This window comes from Nannobrachium achirus (genome assembly GCF_963921795.1).
Source record: "Nannobrachium achirus genome assembly, chromosome: 10".
In the NCBI taxonomy this organism is placed as follows: domain Eukaryota; kingdom Metazoa; phylum Chordata; class Actinopteri; order Myctophiformes; family Myctophidae; genus Nannobrachium; species Nannobrachium achirus.
The window spans coordinates 66,807,506-66,823,675 of record NC_137819.1 but is presented as its reverse complement, the minus strand read 5'-3'; the positions used below and the strand labels follow the sequence as shown (position 1 = coordinate 66,823,675).

General features: G+C 41.6%; 1 protein-coding gene across 1 annotated transcript; it reads right to left on the bottom strand.

The window, feature by feature from the left end:
* Positions 1-78: 78 nt before the first annotated feature.
* lrrc3b (leucine rich repeat containing 3B) lies at positions 79-15,692 on the bottom strand (the record flags this gene model as incomplete). The annotated part of the gene is made up of 4 exons (XM_080734508.1): positions 79-294; positions 2,570-2,800; positions 13,852-14,028; positions 15,522-15,692. The coding sequence occupies 4 exons, from the start codon at positions 15,690-15,692 to the stop codon at positions 79-81; spliced, it is 795 nt and encodes a 264-aa protein (XP_080590634.1).
* Positions 15,693-16,170: the final 478 nt, after the last annotated feature.

Genomic DNA, 16,170 nt, shown 5'->3' with positions numbered 1-16,170 from the left:
ACATCATTAAACCACGGTACAGATGTCATCATGGTGACATCATTAAACCACGGTACAGATATCATCACAGTGACATCATTAAACCACGGTACAGATGTCATCACTCTCCTCAGCTTTCTTGGCCTTGCTACTGGGCAGACTCTTCAGGTACTCCAGGTGCCTCCTGGCGTCCTCCTGGTTCTGCCGGACGTAGAAGACCACGTAGGAGATGACCATGGAGAACCACAGGAACATGGTGACCAGCATGGCGTAGTCCGTGGTGCGGCGGGCCAGGTTGCACAGGTCTGTGTCCGTCTGGGGGATGGGATGGGAGCACAATGTCACGGTTAAAGGAAAATTCCAGAATAAAACATATTAATCCTTAATCAGCCTTTTATCACGTCTGTACATACCTGGTATGATGGATTTTTATCATAATCCTTCCAGTTTTTACTTCTCCTGGACTCCTCAGATCTCTCTCCCACAGCCAAAACGGCGGTAAATTGTGGTCCTCCAAAAGCGCTAATTTTCACCGCTGCAAAGTTACTTTTTTCTTCATAAATCTGCTATTTATAGTTCCAAGAGAGCCAGTAATCCACTGTTTTATCGCGGGTTGAGGGAAATGGCCGTTGTTGACATGATCCCAATAGTACTCACAGAAGAAGAATGAAGTCTCGCGTCTCGCGTGATTACCGCGTTTCCTTTAGCTTTTTCTTTAGCGCAAAAGAAAGCTTTCTCCTGGAGTTATTACAGCCAGTATGTACACAACAAGGCATCGTGGTATATATATAAAAAATAAGAAAGCAGAAGAATATAATCTAGTTAGTCTATTGATCGCTAGAATCTAGTAATATGACTGAGAAGGATTCATAACAAAGCATTTTAACGGACTTCCTGTAGTCATAAGGTAATTCTATTACCTTTATTTATTTTATTTTTTCCTCAATACATTTCTTCGATTTTATTTATTATTTATTTATGGAATTACTTATAAAATAACTTTGACGTGTATTATTATTTGTAAACAATGTAGGCTACAATATAATCACAAAATAATTGTATTTTCCTCAAGACATTCTGTAATGCCTCACCAAATAAACGTTAGGTAAAAAGTACCTCATGAAAGACACGTTTCTGTGGTCATGTATTGTCCGTTAAAATGCTTTGTTATGAATCCTTCTCAGTCATATTACTAGATTCTAGCGATCAATAGACTAACTAGATTATATTCTTCTGCTTTCTTATTTTTTATATATATACCACGATGCCTTGTTGTGTACATACTGGCTGTAATAACTCCAGGAGAAAGCTTTCTTTTGCGCTAAAGAAAAAGCTAAAGGAAACGCGGTAATCACGCGAGACGCGAGACTTCATTCTTCTTCTGTGAGTACTATTGGGATCATGTCAACAACGGCCATTTCCCTCAACCCGCGATAAACAGTGGATTACTGGCTCTCTTGGAACTATAAATTAGCAGATTTATGAAGAAAAAAGTAACTTTGCAGCGGTGAAAATTAGCGCTTTTGGAGGACCACAATTTACCGCCGTTTTGGCTGTGGGAGAGAGATCTGAGGAGTCCAGGAGAAGTAAAAACTGGAAGGACTATGATAAAAATCCATCATACCAGGTATGTACAGACGTGATAAAAGGCTGATTAAGGATTAATATGTTTTATTCTGGAATTTTCCTTTAAGGACGTTGCACACTAATATGTTTTTCGGGCTCCGAATTTCGGAGCCCGTAAATAAATAAAAAATCTACATCACCTTATGTCAATCACGTTTGCACACTGCTGCCCGTTTCGTAATTATTTTCGGACCAGGGTTGATATGTTTCCGATTTCCGCAACTCTCAGCACTGAGTCCCTTGCTCTCTCTCTCTTTCCTCTCTCTCTCCCTGGCCCCCGGATTTCGGATTTCCAAAACGCAATGAAAAAGCGCAGTGCAGTGCAGTGTGCAACCAGCTTTATTGTGACAGAAAAAATCACGAATTATTATTATTAATATCGCGATGAAATATCCCCGACATCCGGAACATTTGCCAAAAGAGATTTGGGGAAAGAGATTTGGTCGAGAGTGAAAAAAATACTGTATCAAGTATGTTATTTACCAATTATAGAGGGTTTAAATGGTACCAATTATAGAGGGTTTAAATGGTACCAATTATAGAGGGTTTAAATGGTACCGGATATCTGGCTCTGCAAATAAAAGTGTACTAAGGAACATTTCACGATACATGAAATCTCCACGATACGATGATCACGAGTGTTTTTTAATCACGATAAACGTTGCTAGCGATTATCGTGAGTGTTTTTTATCACGATAAACGTTGCTAGCGATTATCGTGAGTGTTTTTTATCACTATAAACGATGCTAGCGATTATCGTGAGTGTTTTTTAATCACTATAAACGTTGCTAGCGATTATCGTGAGTGTTTTTTATCACTATAAACGATGCTAGCGATTATCGTGAGTCTTTTTTAATCACGATAAACGTTGCTAGCGATTATCGTGAGTGTTTTTTATCACTATAAACGATGATAACGATTATCTTGAGTGTTTATTATCACGACAAACAATGCTAGCGATCACCTGTAGGAAGGGCCGGCCCTCCTGGTCTCCGGGCATGGAGGAGCTGCGGCAGAGCACGCTGTGCGCGGCCGTGGCCTCCTGGTGGCCGCTGTGCGCCATGGCGCCGCCCAGCGCCTGCTGCAGCGTGCAGTCACAGTGCCAGGGGTTGTCGGACACCACCACGCGCGCCTTGAGCCGCGAGAAGGCGTCGCGGTGCACCGACGTGATGCGGTTGTGGGACAGGTCCAGTACCTGCACCGGGACACACACAGTGTTGGGGAAGTTACTTTGAAAGCGTAACTTGCACAGTTACAAGTAACTCACCATGGCAGTAACTTAAAGTTATACCCCTGGAGAAATATAACTTATAAAGTTTCAAGTTACATAGAAAAAGTAACTGAGTTACTTCAAGTTACTTTTTTTTCAGCGTTAAATTGAGAATGTACATTTGGTGTACGTGAAACAAAATCTAATATCCTACAAAAAAAAGTCACATGCCAGACAAAATATGCCTCTCAACTGAGTTTTATGTTTTATTTCAAAAAGGTTGACATTTTCTTTAGTAAACATCTGTGTTCCTAAAATAAAGTAAAAACAAATATATACTAGAAAAGAAAATTTCCAAGAAATTTTAAGTGTGCCTGCAGCTCGCTAAGTCTGTGCAACCTTGTGTAGTGGTTGGTGTTAGCATTAGCGTTACATTTTTTAACATTAGCATTTTTTGCATAAGCTTTAACATTATGGTTCTTCATATGACACCACCCACATGTCTGTACGACAAACAGATCACGAGATAAAGGGTCACTTCCTGTTTGGTGAGGGGCACTTCCTGTTTGGCGAAATAGGCCCCAATTAAGGTTAAGGACTCTTAATCAAGTCATTTCACACCACCCGCACGTCTGCACGACAAACGGTTCACGAGATAAAGGGTCACTTCCTGTTTGGTAAGGGGCACTTCCTGTTTGGCGAAATAGGCCCTAATTAAGGTTAAGGACTCTTATTCTTGTCATTTGACGCAACCCGCGCATCTGTACGACAAATGGTTCACGAGATCAAGGGTCACTTCCTGTTTGGTGAGGGGCACTTCCTGTTTGGCGAAATAGGCCCCAAGGTTAAGGACTCTTAATCAAGTCATTTGATGCCATCTACGCGTCTGTACGACAAACGGTTCACGAGGTAAAGGGTCACTTCCTGTTTGGTGAGGGGCACTTCCTGTTTGGCGAAATAGGCCCCAATTAAGGTCATGGACGATTAATGAATTAAAGCTGCAAGCAGCGATGACCGGGCCCTCGCAGCTCTACCCACGTCACAAGGCCAGCAGCCAATCAGAAACCGGAAGTCAGCCATTTCGACTAATTAGTGGCGTTTTGGCACATTTTTGGCCGTTATCACGGGTCGCACTTTAACGACAGTTTTTTGAGAAAAAATTGTTTTGAGAGAAAAAAAAAAAAAAATTGAGAAAAAAAAATTTTTTTGAGAAAAAAAAAATTTTTGAGAAAAAAAACTTTTTGAGAAAAAAAATTTTTTGGAGAAAAAAAAAAAGTTTTGAGAAAAACAAATTTTTGAGAAAAAAAGTTTTTTGAGAAAAAAAGTTTTTTGAGACAAAAAAAGTTTTTTGAGAAAAAAAAATTGAGAGCAAAAAAATTTTTTTTGAGAAAAAAAACATTTTTGAGAAAAAAAATTTTGAGAAAAAAAAAATGTTTTGAGAAAAAAAAAATATTTTTGCGAATTACGTCGCCATGGTAACGCGGATCGGAAAGAAAAGTAATAGCAACCTATTCCCGGCCGAGCCGCACGTTTTGATGTATATATTGCGTGGGTGCCGTAAATTGTGCGGCAGTTATTACGTGCAGAAATTTGCAAGAACATTACCGACCGACAGACAGACCGACCGACTTAAGTATGGCAATGACAATGACAATAAGTGTTTTGCCATTGCATTGCATGGCAGGCACACTTAATGATCTCGACATTTGATCGTCAATCTTTTTCTTGTAACTTCTTGTAACTTGTAACTTGAGCCAAAAATGACCCAAAAAGTATCTCAGTTACTTGACGAGTTACAGAAATATGAATGTAACTCAGTTACCAGCGACTTACAGCAAAATGTAACTTAGTAACGTAACTCAGTTACATGTAACTTTAACTTCCACAACAGTGCACACAGAGACATAATGAGGTGATGGTTGAGGGACAGGACAGAACCTGCACCGGGACACAGAGGGCGGGGCTTCAGGACTATAGTGATGGAGCTGGAAACAAGGCTCCGCTACAAACTCCATAACAGATGTATTGACTAGAAAAGAAAATTTCTAAGAAATTTTAAGTGTGCCTGCAGCTCGCTAAGTCTGTTCAACCTTGTGTAGCGGTTGGTGTTAGCATTAGCGTTCATTTTTTAACATTAGCATTTTTTGCATAAGCTTTAACATTATGGTTCTTCATACACCCACATGTCTGCACGACAAACGGTGCACAAGATAAACGGTCACTTCCTGTTTGGAGAGGGGCAGTTCCTGTTTGGCAAAATAGGCCACAATTAAGGTTAAGGACTCTTAATCAAGTCATATAGCTCCACCCACGTTTCTATACGACAAACGGTTTACGAGATAAAGGGTCACTTCCTGTTTGGTGAGGGGCACTTCCTGTTTGGCGAAATAGGCCCCAATTAAGGTTAAGGATTCTTAATCAAGTCATTTAACGCCACCCACGCGTATGTACGACAAACGGTTCACAAGAAAAAGGGTCACTTCCTGTTTGGTGAGGGGCACTTCCTGTTTGGCGAAATAGGCCCCAATTAAGGTTAAGGACTCTTAATCTTGTCATTTGATGCAACCCGCGCGTCTGTACGACAAACGGTTCACGAGATCAAGGGTCACTTCCTGTTTGGTGAGGGGCACTTCCTGTTTGGTGAAATAGGCCCCAATTAAGGTTAAGTACTCTTAATTTTGTCATTTGACGCAACCCACGTGTCCGTACGACAAACGGTTCACGAGATCTAGGGTCACTTCCTGTTTGGTGAGGGTCACTTCCTGTTTGGCGAAATAGGCCCCAATTAAGGTTAAGGACTCTTAATCAAGTCATTTGATGCCATCTACGCGTCTGTACGACAAACGGTTCACGAGATAAAGGGTCACTTCCTGTTTGGTAAGGGACACTTCCTGTTTGGCGAAATAGGCCCTAATTAAGGTTAAGGACTCTTAATCTTGTCATTTGACGCAACCCGCGCATCTGTACGACAAACGGTTCACGAGATCAAGGGTCACTTCCTGTTTGGTGAGGGGCACTTCCTGGTTGGCGATATAGGCCCCAATTAAGGTTAAGGACTCTTAATCAAGTCATTTGATGCCATCCACGCATCTGTACGACAAACGGTTCACGAGGTAAAGGGTCACTTCCTGTTTGGTGAGGGGCACTTCCTGTTTGGCGAAATAGGCCCCAATTAAGGTCAAGGACTCTTAATCAAGTCATATGAAACCATCCACGCATCTGTACGACAAACGGTTCATGAGATGTAGAGGCACTTCCTGTTTGGCGAAGGGCACTTCCTGTTACATAGGGGGCGGGGCTTAATCAATTACAACTCATCCCTATTGGCCGGAAAAAGACCAAAGTTGTGTGTGCATTTTAAAGTTTAAATCACGTTGCTAGGCAAAAGTATGGCAGGGTTATGTGGCCACAAAGTTTCTGTTTTTTTTTTTTTCGGAGTCCCCCATTCAAAGTCAATGGGGTTTTTTGAGCGTAGTTTTTTACGAATTACGTTGCCATGGCAACGCGGATCGGAAAGGAAAGTAATAGCACACCATTCCCTAGCCGCACATTTTGATGTATATATTGCGGGGGTGGCGTAAATCTTGCGGCAGTTATTACGTGTCATACATTTTTTTTTTCTCAAATTTTTTTTTTTCTCAAAATTTTTTTTTTCTAAAAAAATTTTTTTTTTCTAAAAATTTTTTTTTTTTCTCAATTTTTTTTTCTCAATTTTTTTTTTCTCAAAAATGTTTTTTTTCTCAAAAATTTTTTTTTTCTCAAAAATGTTTTTTTTCTCAAAAATTTTTTTTTTCTCTCAATTTTTTTTTCTCAAAAAACTTTTTTTTTTCTCACAAAACAATTTTTTCTCAAAAAACTGTCGTTAAAGTGCGACCCGTGATAACGCCCAAAAATGTGCCAAAACGCCACTAATTAGTCGAAATGGCTGACTTCCTGTTTGGTTTCTGATTGGCTGCTGGCCTTGTGACGTGGGTAGAGCTGTGAGGGCCCGGTCATCGCTGCTTGCAGCTTTAATTCATTAATCGTCCATGACCTTAATTGGGGCCTATTTCGCCAAACAGGAAGTGCCCCTCACCAAACAGGAAGTGACCCTTTACCTCGTGAACCGTTTCTCGTACAGACACGTAGATGGCATCAAATGACTTGATTAAGAGTCCTTAACCTTAACTGGGGCCTATTTCGCCAAACAGGAAGTGCCCCTCACCAAACAGGAAGTGACCCTTGATCTCGTGAACCATTTGTCGTACAGATGCGCGGGTTGCGTCAAATGACAAGAATAAGAGTCCTTAACCTTAATTAGGGCCTATAGTCAGGTCCACTATGTATTTTTGTTGGATTTCTTTGGAGATTAGTAAAACTATACATTTCTGGAATCTTCAGACCATGGTGAATCCAAAAATCTTTGTTTGCATTTGCACAGACACCTGCAAAGCCGCCATTTTGGACGTTCAAAATGGCCGACATAAAATGCATAATTTGTGCTATCTTGGCTTCTAGACAACCTAGAAACTTAATTAAACATGCCAATCCTATGTTTTCTGGGTCAAGGAATCGACTGAGTAAATGATGGGTGTAAAATGTTCCGGACCCCCACCCCCTTTCTTGGGGTTATCTATTTTGGGACCTCCCAGAACAGTACGCTAGCCAGTTAATGTCTTTTTCATAATATTAGAGTTTTGTAGGTTTTAAAACATCCTGAGTTGATTCATTAGACTTTAAAAGCAGCCAGAATAACCGTTCTGACTTTTGGTTGGGGTCTTTCCTCACCTGGGACCCCCTAGACAGACCCATGAGCCTATCACAGTAATCGCTCTGCTCCTGCTCCAGAACAGTGTTAAATTAGATCATAATTGAAGCATAAAAGTTGTTGTAGCTGGGGTCTGAAAACAAAAATGAGTAAGCAAAATACCAGAGGTCTTCCTCAGGGGGTCCGGGACCCTTGGGGGGTCCTCATAGTTACTACAGGGGGCACCAAATCTTAATGGGAAAGGATTTTCTTTTTTATGTATGTTTTTATGTATCCTGGGTTTATGTATTGTACTTCGATGATTTATTAGTATTCTCAGTATTATTTATACAATTTTTGTGTTAGACAGTTATGGTTGACAGGTGTTACTGCAGGGATTAAAGTATTGCAACTTCTCACTTTGGTTGTGCAGACTAACGTGTCCATTTATTGCACTGCACTCACACTGACAAAACACACACACACACACACACACACACACACACGCACGCGCGCGCACGCACACACACACACGCACGCGCACGCGCACGTGCACGCACACGCACACGCACACACACAAACACACCTCTTTGTTAACACAATGCCTGCCAAGGGTTAAAAAAAAATCTATCTTAGTACTGCCCGGCTTTTTACAAAAAATTAAAATGAAAAAAAAAAAAAAATTAAACATTTTTTGAAAAAAAATAAGCTCTCAGAAGATGTCCATTGCCCCCTTGCAGTTGGCAGAAAAATATAATCAACCCCAAGAAAAATCTATTTTTAGATTAACACACACAAACAATTACAGCATGTGGATGGTGGCCATTTTGGCAGCCATCTTGAAGAAGGTGTGCAGAAAGCTGATTACATGAATAACATTTTTATAATTTTTTATCAGCATCACAGGCTGCCCAAAGAGCTGTGAACACATTGCTGTCTCATATATTAGTGAACAGTGCCCCCCAGTGGCCAAAAACGGTAGAACGTACAGTAACGTGTAAGGCGGTAGATAGCTGGGCAAAATAGAACGTTTATAAACGTGTAAGGCGGCAGATGTGTTAATCGTCACCCCAAAACCCTCACCCTATCCTCTTAAAGAGCTCATGGTCAATTATGCCCAAAGAGATTAACTAAAATAGTACTGTACATGTCCTCCCTAATTTGCAAGACATATGTGTTGACAGTCTCCACCATAGCATTTGCAGGTAGGAGTGCAACCTGCTTTGCAGCCAAATTTGATGGGCTCAAGTACTGCCTTTGGAGCAGGGAGGGCAAGACACCTGACTGGAACATTCCCTCCACTGTCTAAATGCCATCTATTTTCTTGGATTGATCGAAGCTTGGGACAATTTGTCAGGTATGACAAAGTAGGCATCATAATACGATATACCTTCATCAAGGGACATGATTTTGTGGAAGTGCACAAACATATTCAAGCAAGTTCAAGTTATTGGATGTCACAAATGTCAAGGGTTCCTTGGCCTACATGATTTTTCTGGTGCTGGCTGGGGAAGAGAATTTTGTTGGAATCTCCAAAAAGACATGGGTCAATGCCTACTTGAAGCCTGGTGATGATGACCAAGTCATTAACCACTTCAAGGACCTTAAAGGGTTCCATTCCTCCTGAGCTTATTATTGGTGAGCTTCCATCAACATTGCAGTCATTGGAGCATTTTGCATGCCATGTTTACAGTTCAAAAGGTCCAACAACCCTGCGATAACTCAGATGGGAACTATTTCTGTCAAAGAACTGAGGGTGAGATGCTACCTCCAACTCGTGCTGCACTGCTACCACATCCGTGCCAACTACGTCACAATGCAGGATAAATCATACCTGACAAATTGCCCTGAGCTTCCACCAATCGAAGAAAATAGATGGAATTCAGAGAGTGGAGGGTATTTTCCAGTCAGGTGTCTTGCCCTCCCTGCTCCAAAGGCAGTACTTGAGCTCATCAAATATGGCTGCAAGGGACGGTGCAGCTGCTCAAGTAACCTGCCTTTCACTCCATGGTGGAGACTGTGTCAACACTATTAGGTTGGACATTGAAGATGACAATGATGAACACAATAGATCCTGCATGTCTGAAATGACTGCATTGTAGTGAATATTTTTGGGCATAATTAACCATGGGCTCTTTAAGAGGATAGGGTGATGTTTTGGGGTGACAGTAACAAAGAGGTGTGTATGTGTGTGTGTTGTGTTGTCAGTGTGAGTGCAGTGCAATAAATGGACATGTTTGTCTGCACAAGTGAGAAGTTGCAATACTTTCATTATGTCAAATTCCCCTGTTCTACCACACTTTGCTCGCACCCTCCCCTCCTGTGAACCTGATTGTCAATCTGAACTCCTCCCGGCTTCACAGCTGTGAGCTGTTGCCGGATGACTACCTAGCTGTCCTTTTATGGTTCCCTTGGCATCACAGGGATCTCCATATATGGGCATAAAGGGGAATTGGTTCCCCTGACATCACAGTGATGTCAGAGCGGGATGCCAGAGTGTGAGAGTCAATCAACAAAAAAGCGTTACCTGTCCAGACAGACAGATTATACGGTCAAGATGTGACGGTTCTGATAGTAAACTGTGACCTATAGGTTGCAAACTGCGACCTATGGCCGCAATGAACCCAGGATACATAAAAACATTCAAAGTTTCAGTTTCAAATGTGAAAAAAAAAGATCCCATCAAGATTGGCGGGCCCCCTGTAGTAACACTGAGGACCCAGCAGGGGTCACGGACCCCCTGTGGAAGACCCCTGGTATTTGCTACTACTCATTTTTGTTTTCAAAGCCCAGCTACAACAACTTTTATGCTTCAATTATGATCTAATTTAACATTATTCTGGAGCAGTAGCAGAGCGATTACTGAGACAAACCCCTAGACAGGGGTCTGTCTAGGGGGTCCCAGGTGAGGAAAGACCCCAACCAAAAGTCAGAAAGGTTATTCTGGCTGCTTTAAAAGTCTAATAAATGAACTCGGGATGTTTTAAAACCTACAAAACAACTATAATATTATGAGAATCGGACATTAACTGGCTAGCGTACTGTTCTGGGAGGTCCCAAAATAGATAACCCCCAGAAAGGGGGTGGGGGTCCAGAACATTTTACATCCATCATTCATTCATTCGATTCCTTGACCCAGAAAACATAGGATTAGCATGTTTAATTACGTTTCTAGGTTGTCTAGAAGCCAAGATAGCACAAATTGTGTATTTTATGTCGGCCATTTTGAAAGTCCAAAATGGAGGCTTTGCAGGTGTCTGTGCAAATGCAAACAAAGATTTTTGGATTCCCCATGCTCTGAAGATTCCAAAAATGTATAGTTTTACAAATCTCCAAAAAAATCCAACGAATAAACCTTTATTAACATAGCGAACCTGACTACTATTTCGCCAAACAGGAAGTGCCCCTTACCAAACAGGAAGTGAACCTTTATCTCGTGAACCGTTTGTCGTGCAGACGCGCGGGTGGTGTGAAATGACTTGATTAAGAGTCCTTAACCTTAATTGGGGCCTATTTTGCCAAACAGGAAGTGCCCCTCACCAAACAGGAAGTCACCCTATATCTCATGAATTGTTTGTCGTACAGACGCGTGGGTGTCATCAAATGACTTGATTAAGAGTCATTAACCTTAATTGGGGCCTATTTCGCCAAACAGGAAGTGCCCCTCACCAAACAGGAAGTGACCCTTTATCTTGTGATCTGTTTGTCGTACAGACATGTGGGTGGTGTCATATGAAGAACCATAATGTTAAAGCTTATGCAAAAAATGCTAATGTTAAAAAATGTAACGCTAATGCTAACACCAACCGCTACACAAGGTTGCACATACTTAGCGAGCTGCAGGCACACTTAAAATTTCTTAGAAATGTTCTTTTCTAGTCAAGCTTGTTATCCAGCATAGCAGCCCATGATGTCATGTTTAAACAATCTAGAGAAGAGGCCATCTTAAGAAACTATTACAGTACTATTCATAATATAAAGCTATTTAACACTTATTGCACACTAATGAATGATTGTTTTAATGATGTTTAAAGGTAATATTTGTTACTTTTGTCAATTGTCATCTTCATAGATGGTGGTCAGCCACAACAGGCCAAAACAGTTCTGTTCAGAATGTGTCGTCTCACGTCTTTCCACAAAGTAGAAAACTCTCAACAGTGGGCTGATAAAAGCCTGGCTCAATAAGCAGAATTATCAATGCTCATTATCAATAAAAATGTACAAGCTCCATCCCTATTCAGGACACTCAAAATGTACCAACAGTACCAAAACTAAAAGTGCAAAACGTTTGAAAATAGCAGATCTACAAGCTATGCGATGCGACATGTTGTGATTGTGTATTTTCAAATAACCTAGGAATAAAACAGGGCTAAAGTGCTAATGTATGTTTTATAGCCTAATAATAATAATTTATATCTGCAAAGTGACTAGTAACTAAAGTTTTCCAATAATTGTAGTGGAGTAAAAGTACTAAATTTGGATGTGGAGTAGAAGTTTTGGAAATTGGAAATACTCAAGTAAAGTACAAATACCTCAAAACATTACTCAAGTAGAGTACTTGAGTAAATGTACTTAGTTAAGTGTGCCTGCCATGCAATGCAATGGCAAAACACTTATTGTAATCCGCCATACTTAAGTCAGTCATGTTCTGGCAAATTTCGGCGCGTAATAACTGCCGCACGATTTACACCACCCCCGCAATATATACATCAAAACGTGCGGCTCGGCCGGGAATGGGGTGCTATTACTTTTCTTTCCGATCCGCGTTACCATTGCGACGTAATTCGCAAAAAACGACGCCAAAAAACCCCATTCACTTAGAATGGGGGAAATTTCGGCACGTAATAACTGCCGCACGATTTACGCCACCCCCGCAATATACACATCAAAACGTGCGGCTCGGCCGGGAATGGTGTGCTATTACTTTTCTTTCCGATCCGCGATACGATTGCGATGTAATTCGCAAAAAACGACGCCCAAAAACCCCATTGACTTAGAATGGGGGACTCCGAAAAAAACCCAGAAACTTTGGCGCCACATAACTCTGCCATACTTTTGCCTAGCAACGTGATTTAAACTTTAAAATGCACACACAACTTTGGTCTTTTTCCGGCCAATAGGGATGAGCTGTAATTGATTAAGCCCCGCCCCCTCTGTAACAGGAAGTGCCTCTATAACTCATGAACCGTTTGTCGTACAGACTCGCGGCTGGTGTCATATTTTTTTTTTTTTCTCAAATTTTTTTTTCTCAAATTTTTTTTTTCTCAAAATTTTTTTTTTCTCAAAATTTTTTTTTCTCAAATTTTTTTTTCTCAAATTTTTTTTCTCAAATTTTTTTTTTCTCAAAATTTTTTTTTCTCAAAATTTTTTTTTCTCAAAATTTTTTTTTCTCAATTTTTTTTTTCTCAAATTTTTTTTCTCAAAATTTTTTTTTCCTCAAAAAAATGTTTTTTTTCTCAAAAAACTTTTTTTTCTCAAAAAACTTTTTTTTTCTCAAAAATTTTTTTTTCTCTATTTTTTTTTTCTCAATTTTTTTTTCTAAAATTTTTTTTTCTCAAATTTTTTTTTCTCAATTTTTTTTTCCTCAAAAAATCAAAAAACTTTTTTTTTTCTCACAAAACTGTCGTTAAAGTGCGACCCGTGAACGGCCAAAAATGCGCCAAAACGCCACTAATTAGTCGAAATGGCTGACTTCCTGTTTGGTTTCTGATTGGCTGCTGGCCTTGTGACGTGGGTAGAGCTGCGAGGGCCCGGTCATCGCTGCTTGCAGCTTTAATTCATTAATCGTCCATGACCTTAATTGGGGCCTATTTCGCCAAACAGGAAGTGCCCCTCACCAAACAGGAAGTGACCCTTGATCTCGTGAACCGTTTGTCATACAGACACGCGGGTTGCGTCAAATGACAAGATTAAGAGTCCTTAAACTTAATTGGGGCCTATGTCGCCAAACAGGAAGTGCCCCTCACCAAACAGGAAGTGACCCGTTTTCTCGTGAACCGTTTGTCGTACAGACATGTGGGTGGTGTCATATGAAGAACAATAATGTTAACGTTTATGCAAAAAAATGCTAATGTTAATAACGCTAATGCTAACACCAACCGCTACACAAGGTTGCACAGACTTAGCGAGCTGCAGGCACACTTAAAATGTCTTAGAAATTTTCTTTTCTAGTTATACTTAACTCCACTGATCTAATCTCAACGCATTGCCAAGCGACGCAGAGGAGGGAACAACACTATGCATAAAATAACTAATATAAGATTAATAATTGAAGGATAAATGTGAACACTAGGTGGCGTCCTGCTGCTACCTGCAGTGTGCCCTCCACGCCACTGAAGGCGCCCTCTCCCAGCGTCTCCACAGCGTTGTAGGACAGGTTGAGCTCCCTCAGCAGCCGCAGGCCGTGGAAGGTCCGGTCCGGAACCGCGTGGATCTGGTTGTGGTCCAGACGCAGCAGCACCGTGTCCACCGGGAGGTCCGGGGGAACCTGGGGGCGGAGTTATAGGTCCCCATTTACCGAGAGGATACTAGCCCCGCCCCCTTGAGATGAAGCAATTCATTTCATACACATAAGAAAACATTACATACAATACATATACACACAAGTAAACATACATTACAAAAACACAATGCCATAGACTGTAAAAAAATATGGAGTCGACTTTATCGTTTGATGACATCACATCATACATGACCCCCCCAATTATTTTGGGGGGTCCCCAGATGATTAACTTAATGTGAAACATTGTTTTCTCACTCAACAGTAAACAAACCAACATAAAGTTTAAGTGTATAGAGGGTATCTGCACATTTCTAAAGTGACAATTTAAGGACTTTTTAATACCTCTAAAATGACAAATTAAACATTGTACAAATTGTCAAATATTAGAGGCAGAAATTGTAAAAATAGCAGATATACATGCTCACAATGCCTCGCAACGCGAGGCGCTGTGAGCATGTAGATCTGCTATTTTCACAATGCAAAGGTTTTTTTTTCAACTTCGACTTTTGACTTTCTCTGGTGAGAGTCGACCTGTGTAAGGAAGTCGACTGAGTCGACTTGTCGACTTTTTAGTTAATGCCCTGATACATCCCAAACCGATTACAGTACTTGCGCGCTCTGCTTGCCAAGTAATAACTAGAACTGCCCTCTGTTGTTATTTATATCCAGTAGCACTTGTAGGTGGTGATGTCACCAAGAATGCTGCTCCCTCATTGGCTAAAGGCCCTGCCTTTGTACAGTCGACCAGAAACAGACAGCACTGAAAGTAGTCCTTGCGCACTCTGCTGGAGCAAGTCATGAGAGCTAATTTGCATTTACCAGAGAATAAATATTACACAGTATAACTCTGAACACATTTACTGTGCAACTGAGAAAGGCAGAAGACCAAGGCAAAGACAACCGCTGATGAAGCTACGCTCACATTGTTTGTCTCGCCCTGTAGTGGACCGGAGGTCCGGCGTGAGACCTATTCGTCACTTTTCTGTCTGTGACCACATTCCTTAGTGTATTGACTATACTTGTACTGTCCTCCATTGTTGTCTAATAAAATAATCACTCAATCAAAACACAACATGAACCTGGGTACAGTATAGTAACAACATGTGGGTACATCCAGGGTACAGGTGAACTATAGTAACATGTACATGCGGGTAACTCCTGGGTACAGGTGAACTACAGTGGTATCCTGTTGACTTTGTCCCACTTGCCAAACTGGTTTCCATAGAACCCTAAAGGTACCTACATTAGGAACGCCCCCCGATTATTTAGCCTCCCCCACAGAAATATTTGATTTATTTCAACCAATCTTATGACACAATGGGAGGCCTCCAGAGGCATGTTTTAGCCTAAACTTCGCTCTTTGAAAAAACAAAGGCGTGTAGTAAAAAACAGAACCTCTGGCAAAACCAAACCAGGTACCTTTGAGGACAAAGTCAACAGGAGACCACAGTATAGTAACAACAGTAACATGCGGGTACCTCCTTGAGGCGGGACTGGGTGCAGGTGACGTTGAGGCCGTGCAGGTGCACGGGGTCGGCCCGCTGGCACAGGCAGCCCTTGGGGCACATGGAGGCGGAGGGGAAGCACAGGGCCATCAGAACCAGGCTCTGCAGGAGAAGCACCATGGGGAGGAGGTCCAGCAGGCTCATGCTGCTGCATCCCCCCTGGCTGGGGGGGCCGGGGGACCCCAGAACACCTCCTCACTGAGACCCCACAGCGCCCTGGGGGGGCCGGGAGACCCCAGAACAGCTGCTCGCCGAGACCCCGCAGCGCCTGGTGGATCCTCACACCCACAGCCCCATCCTGGAGGAGACAGGACAAGCAGCAGAGTAAAGCCCCATCCTGGAGGACACAGGACAAGCAGCAGAGTAAAGCAGTGCTTTTCAAAATGCTTTTCGTATCAAAGGTCCATTAATTATTTATCATTTGAGCCACAGAACCACCATTTGATGAGTTGTAGTCCCTCATTGAGGGACTACAACTCAGACCCCTCAGATCCAAGACTTAAGAATATTTTGTTGTTGTTGAATAAAGATTCTGTCCACAATTCCATTCAGTATGTTGGTGCCATAGGAGAGATAAACTGGAAAACATTGATCAAAAGTCTGTGGCAAGTTGTGTGTATAC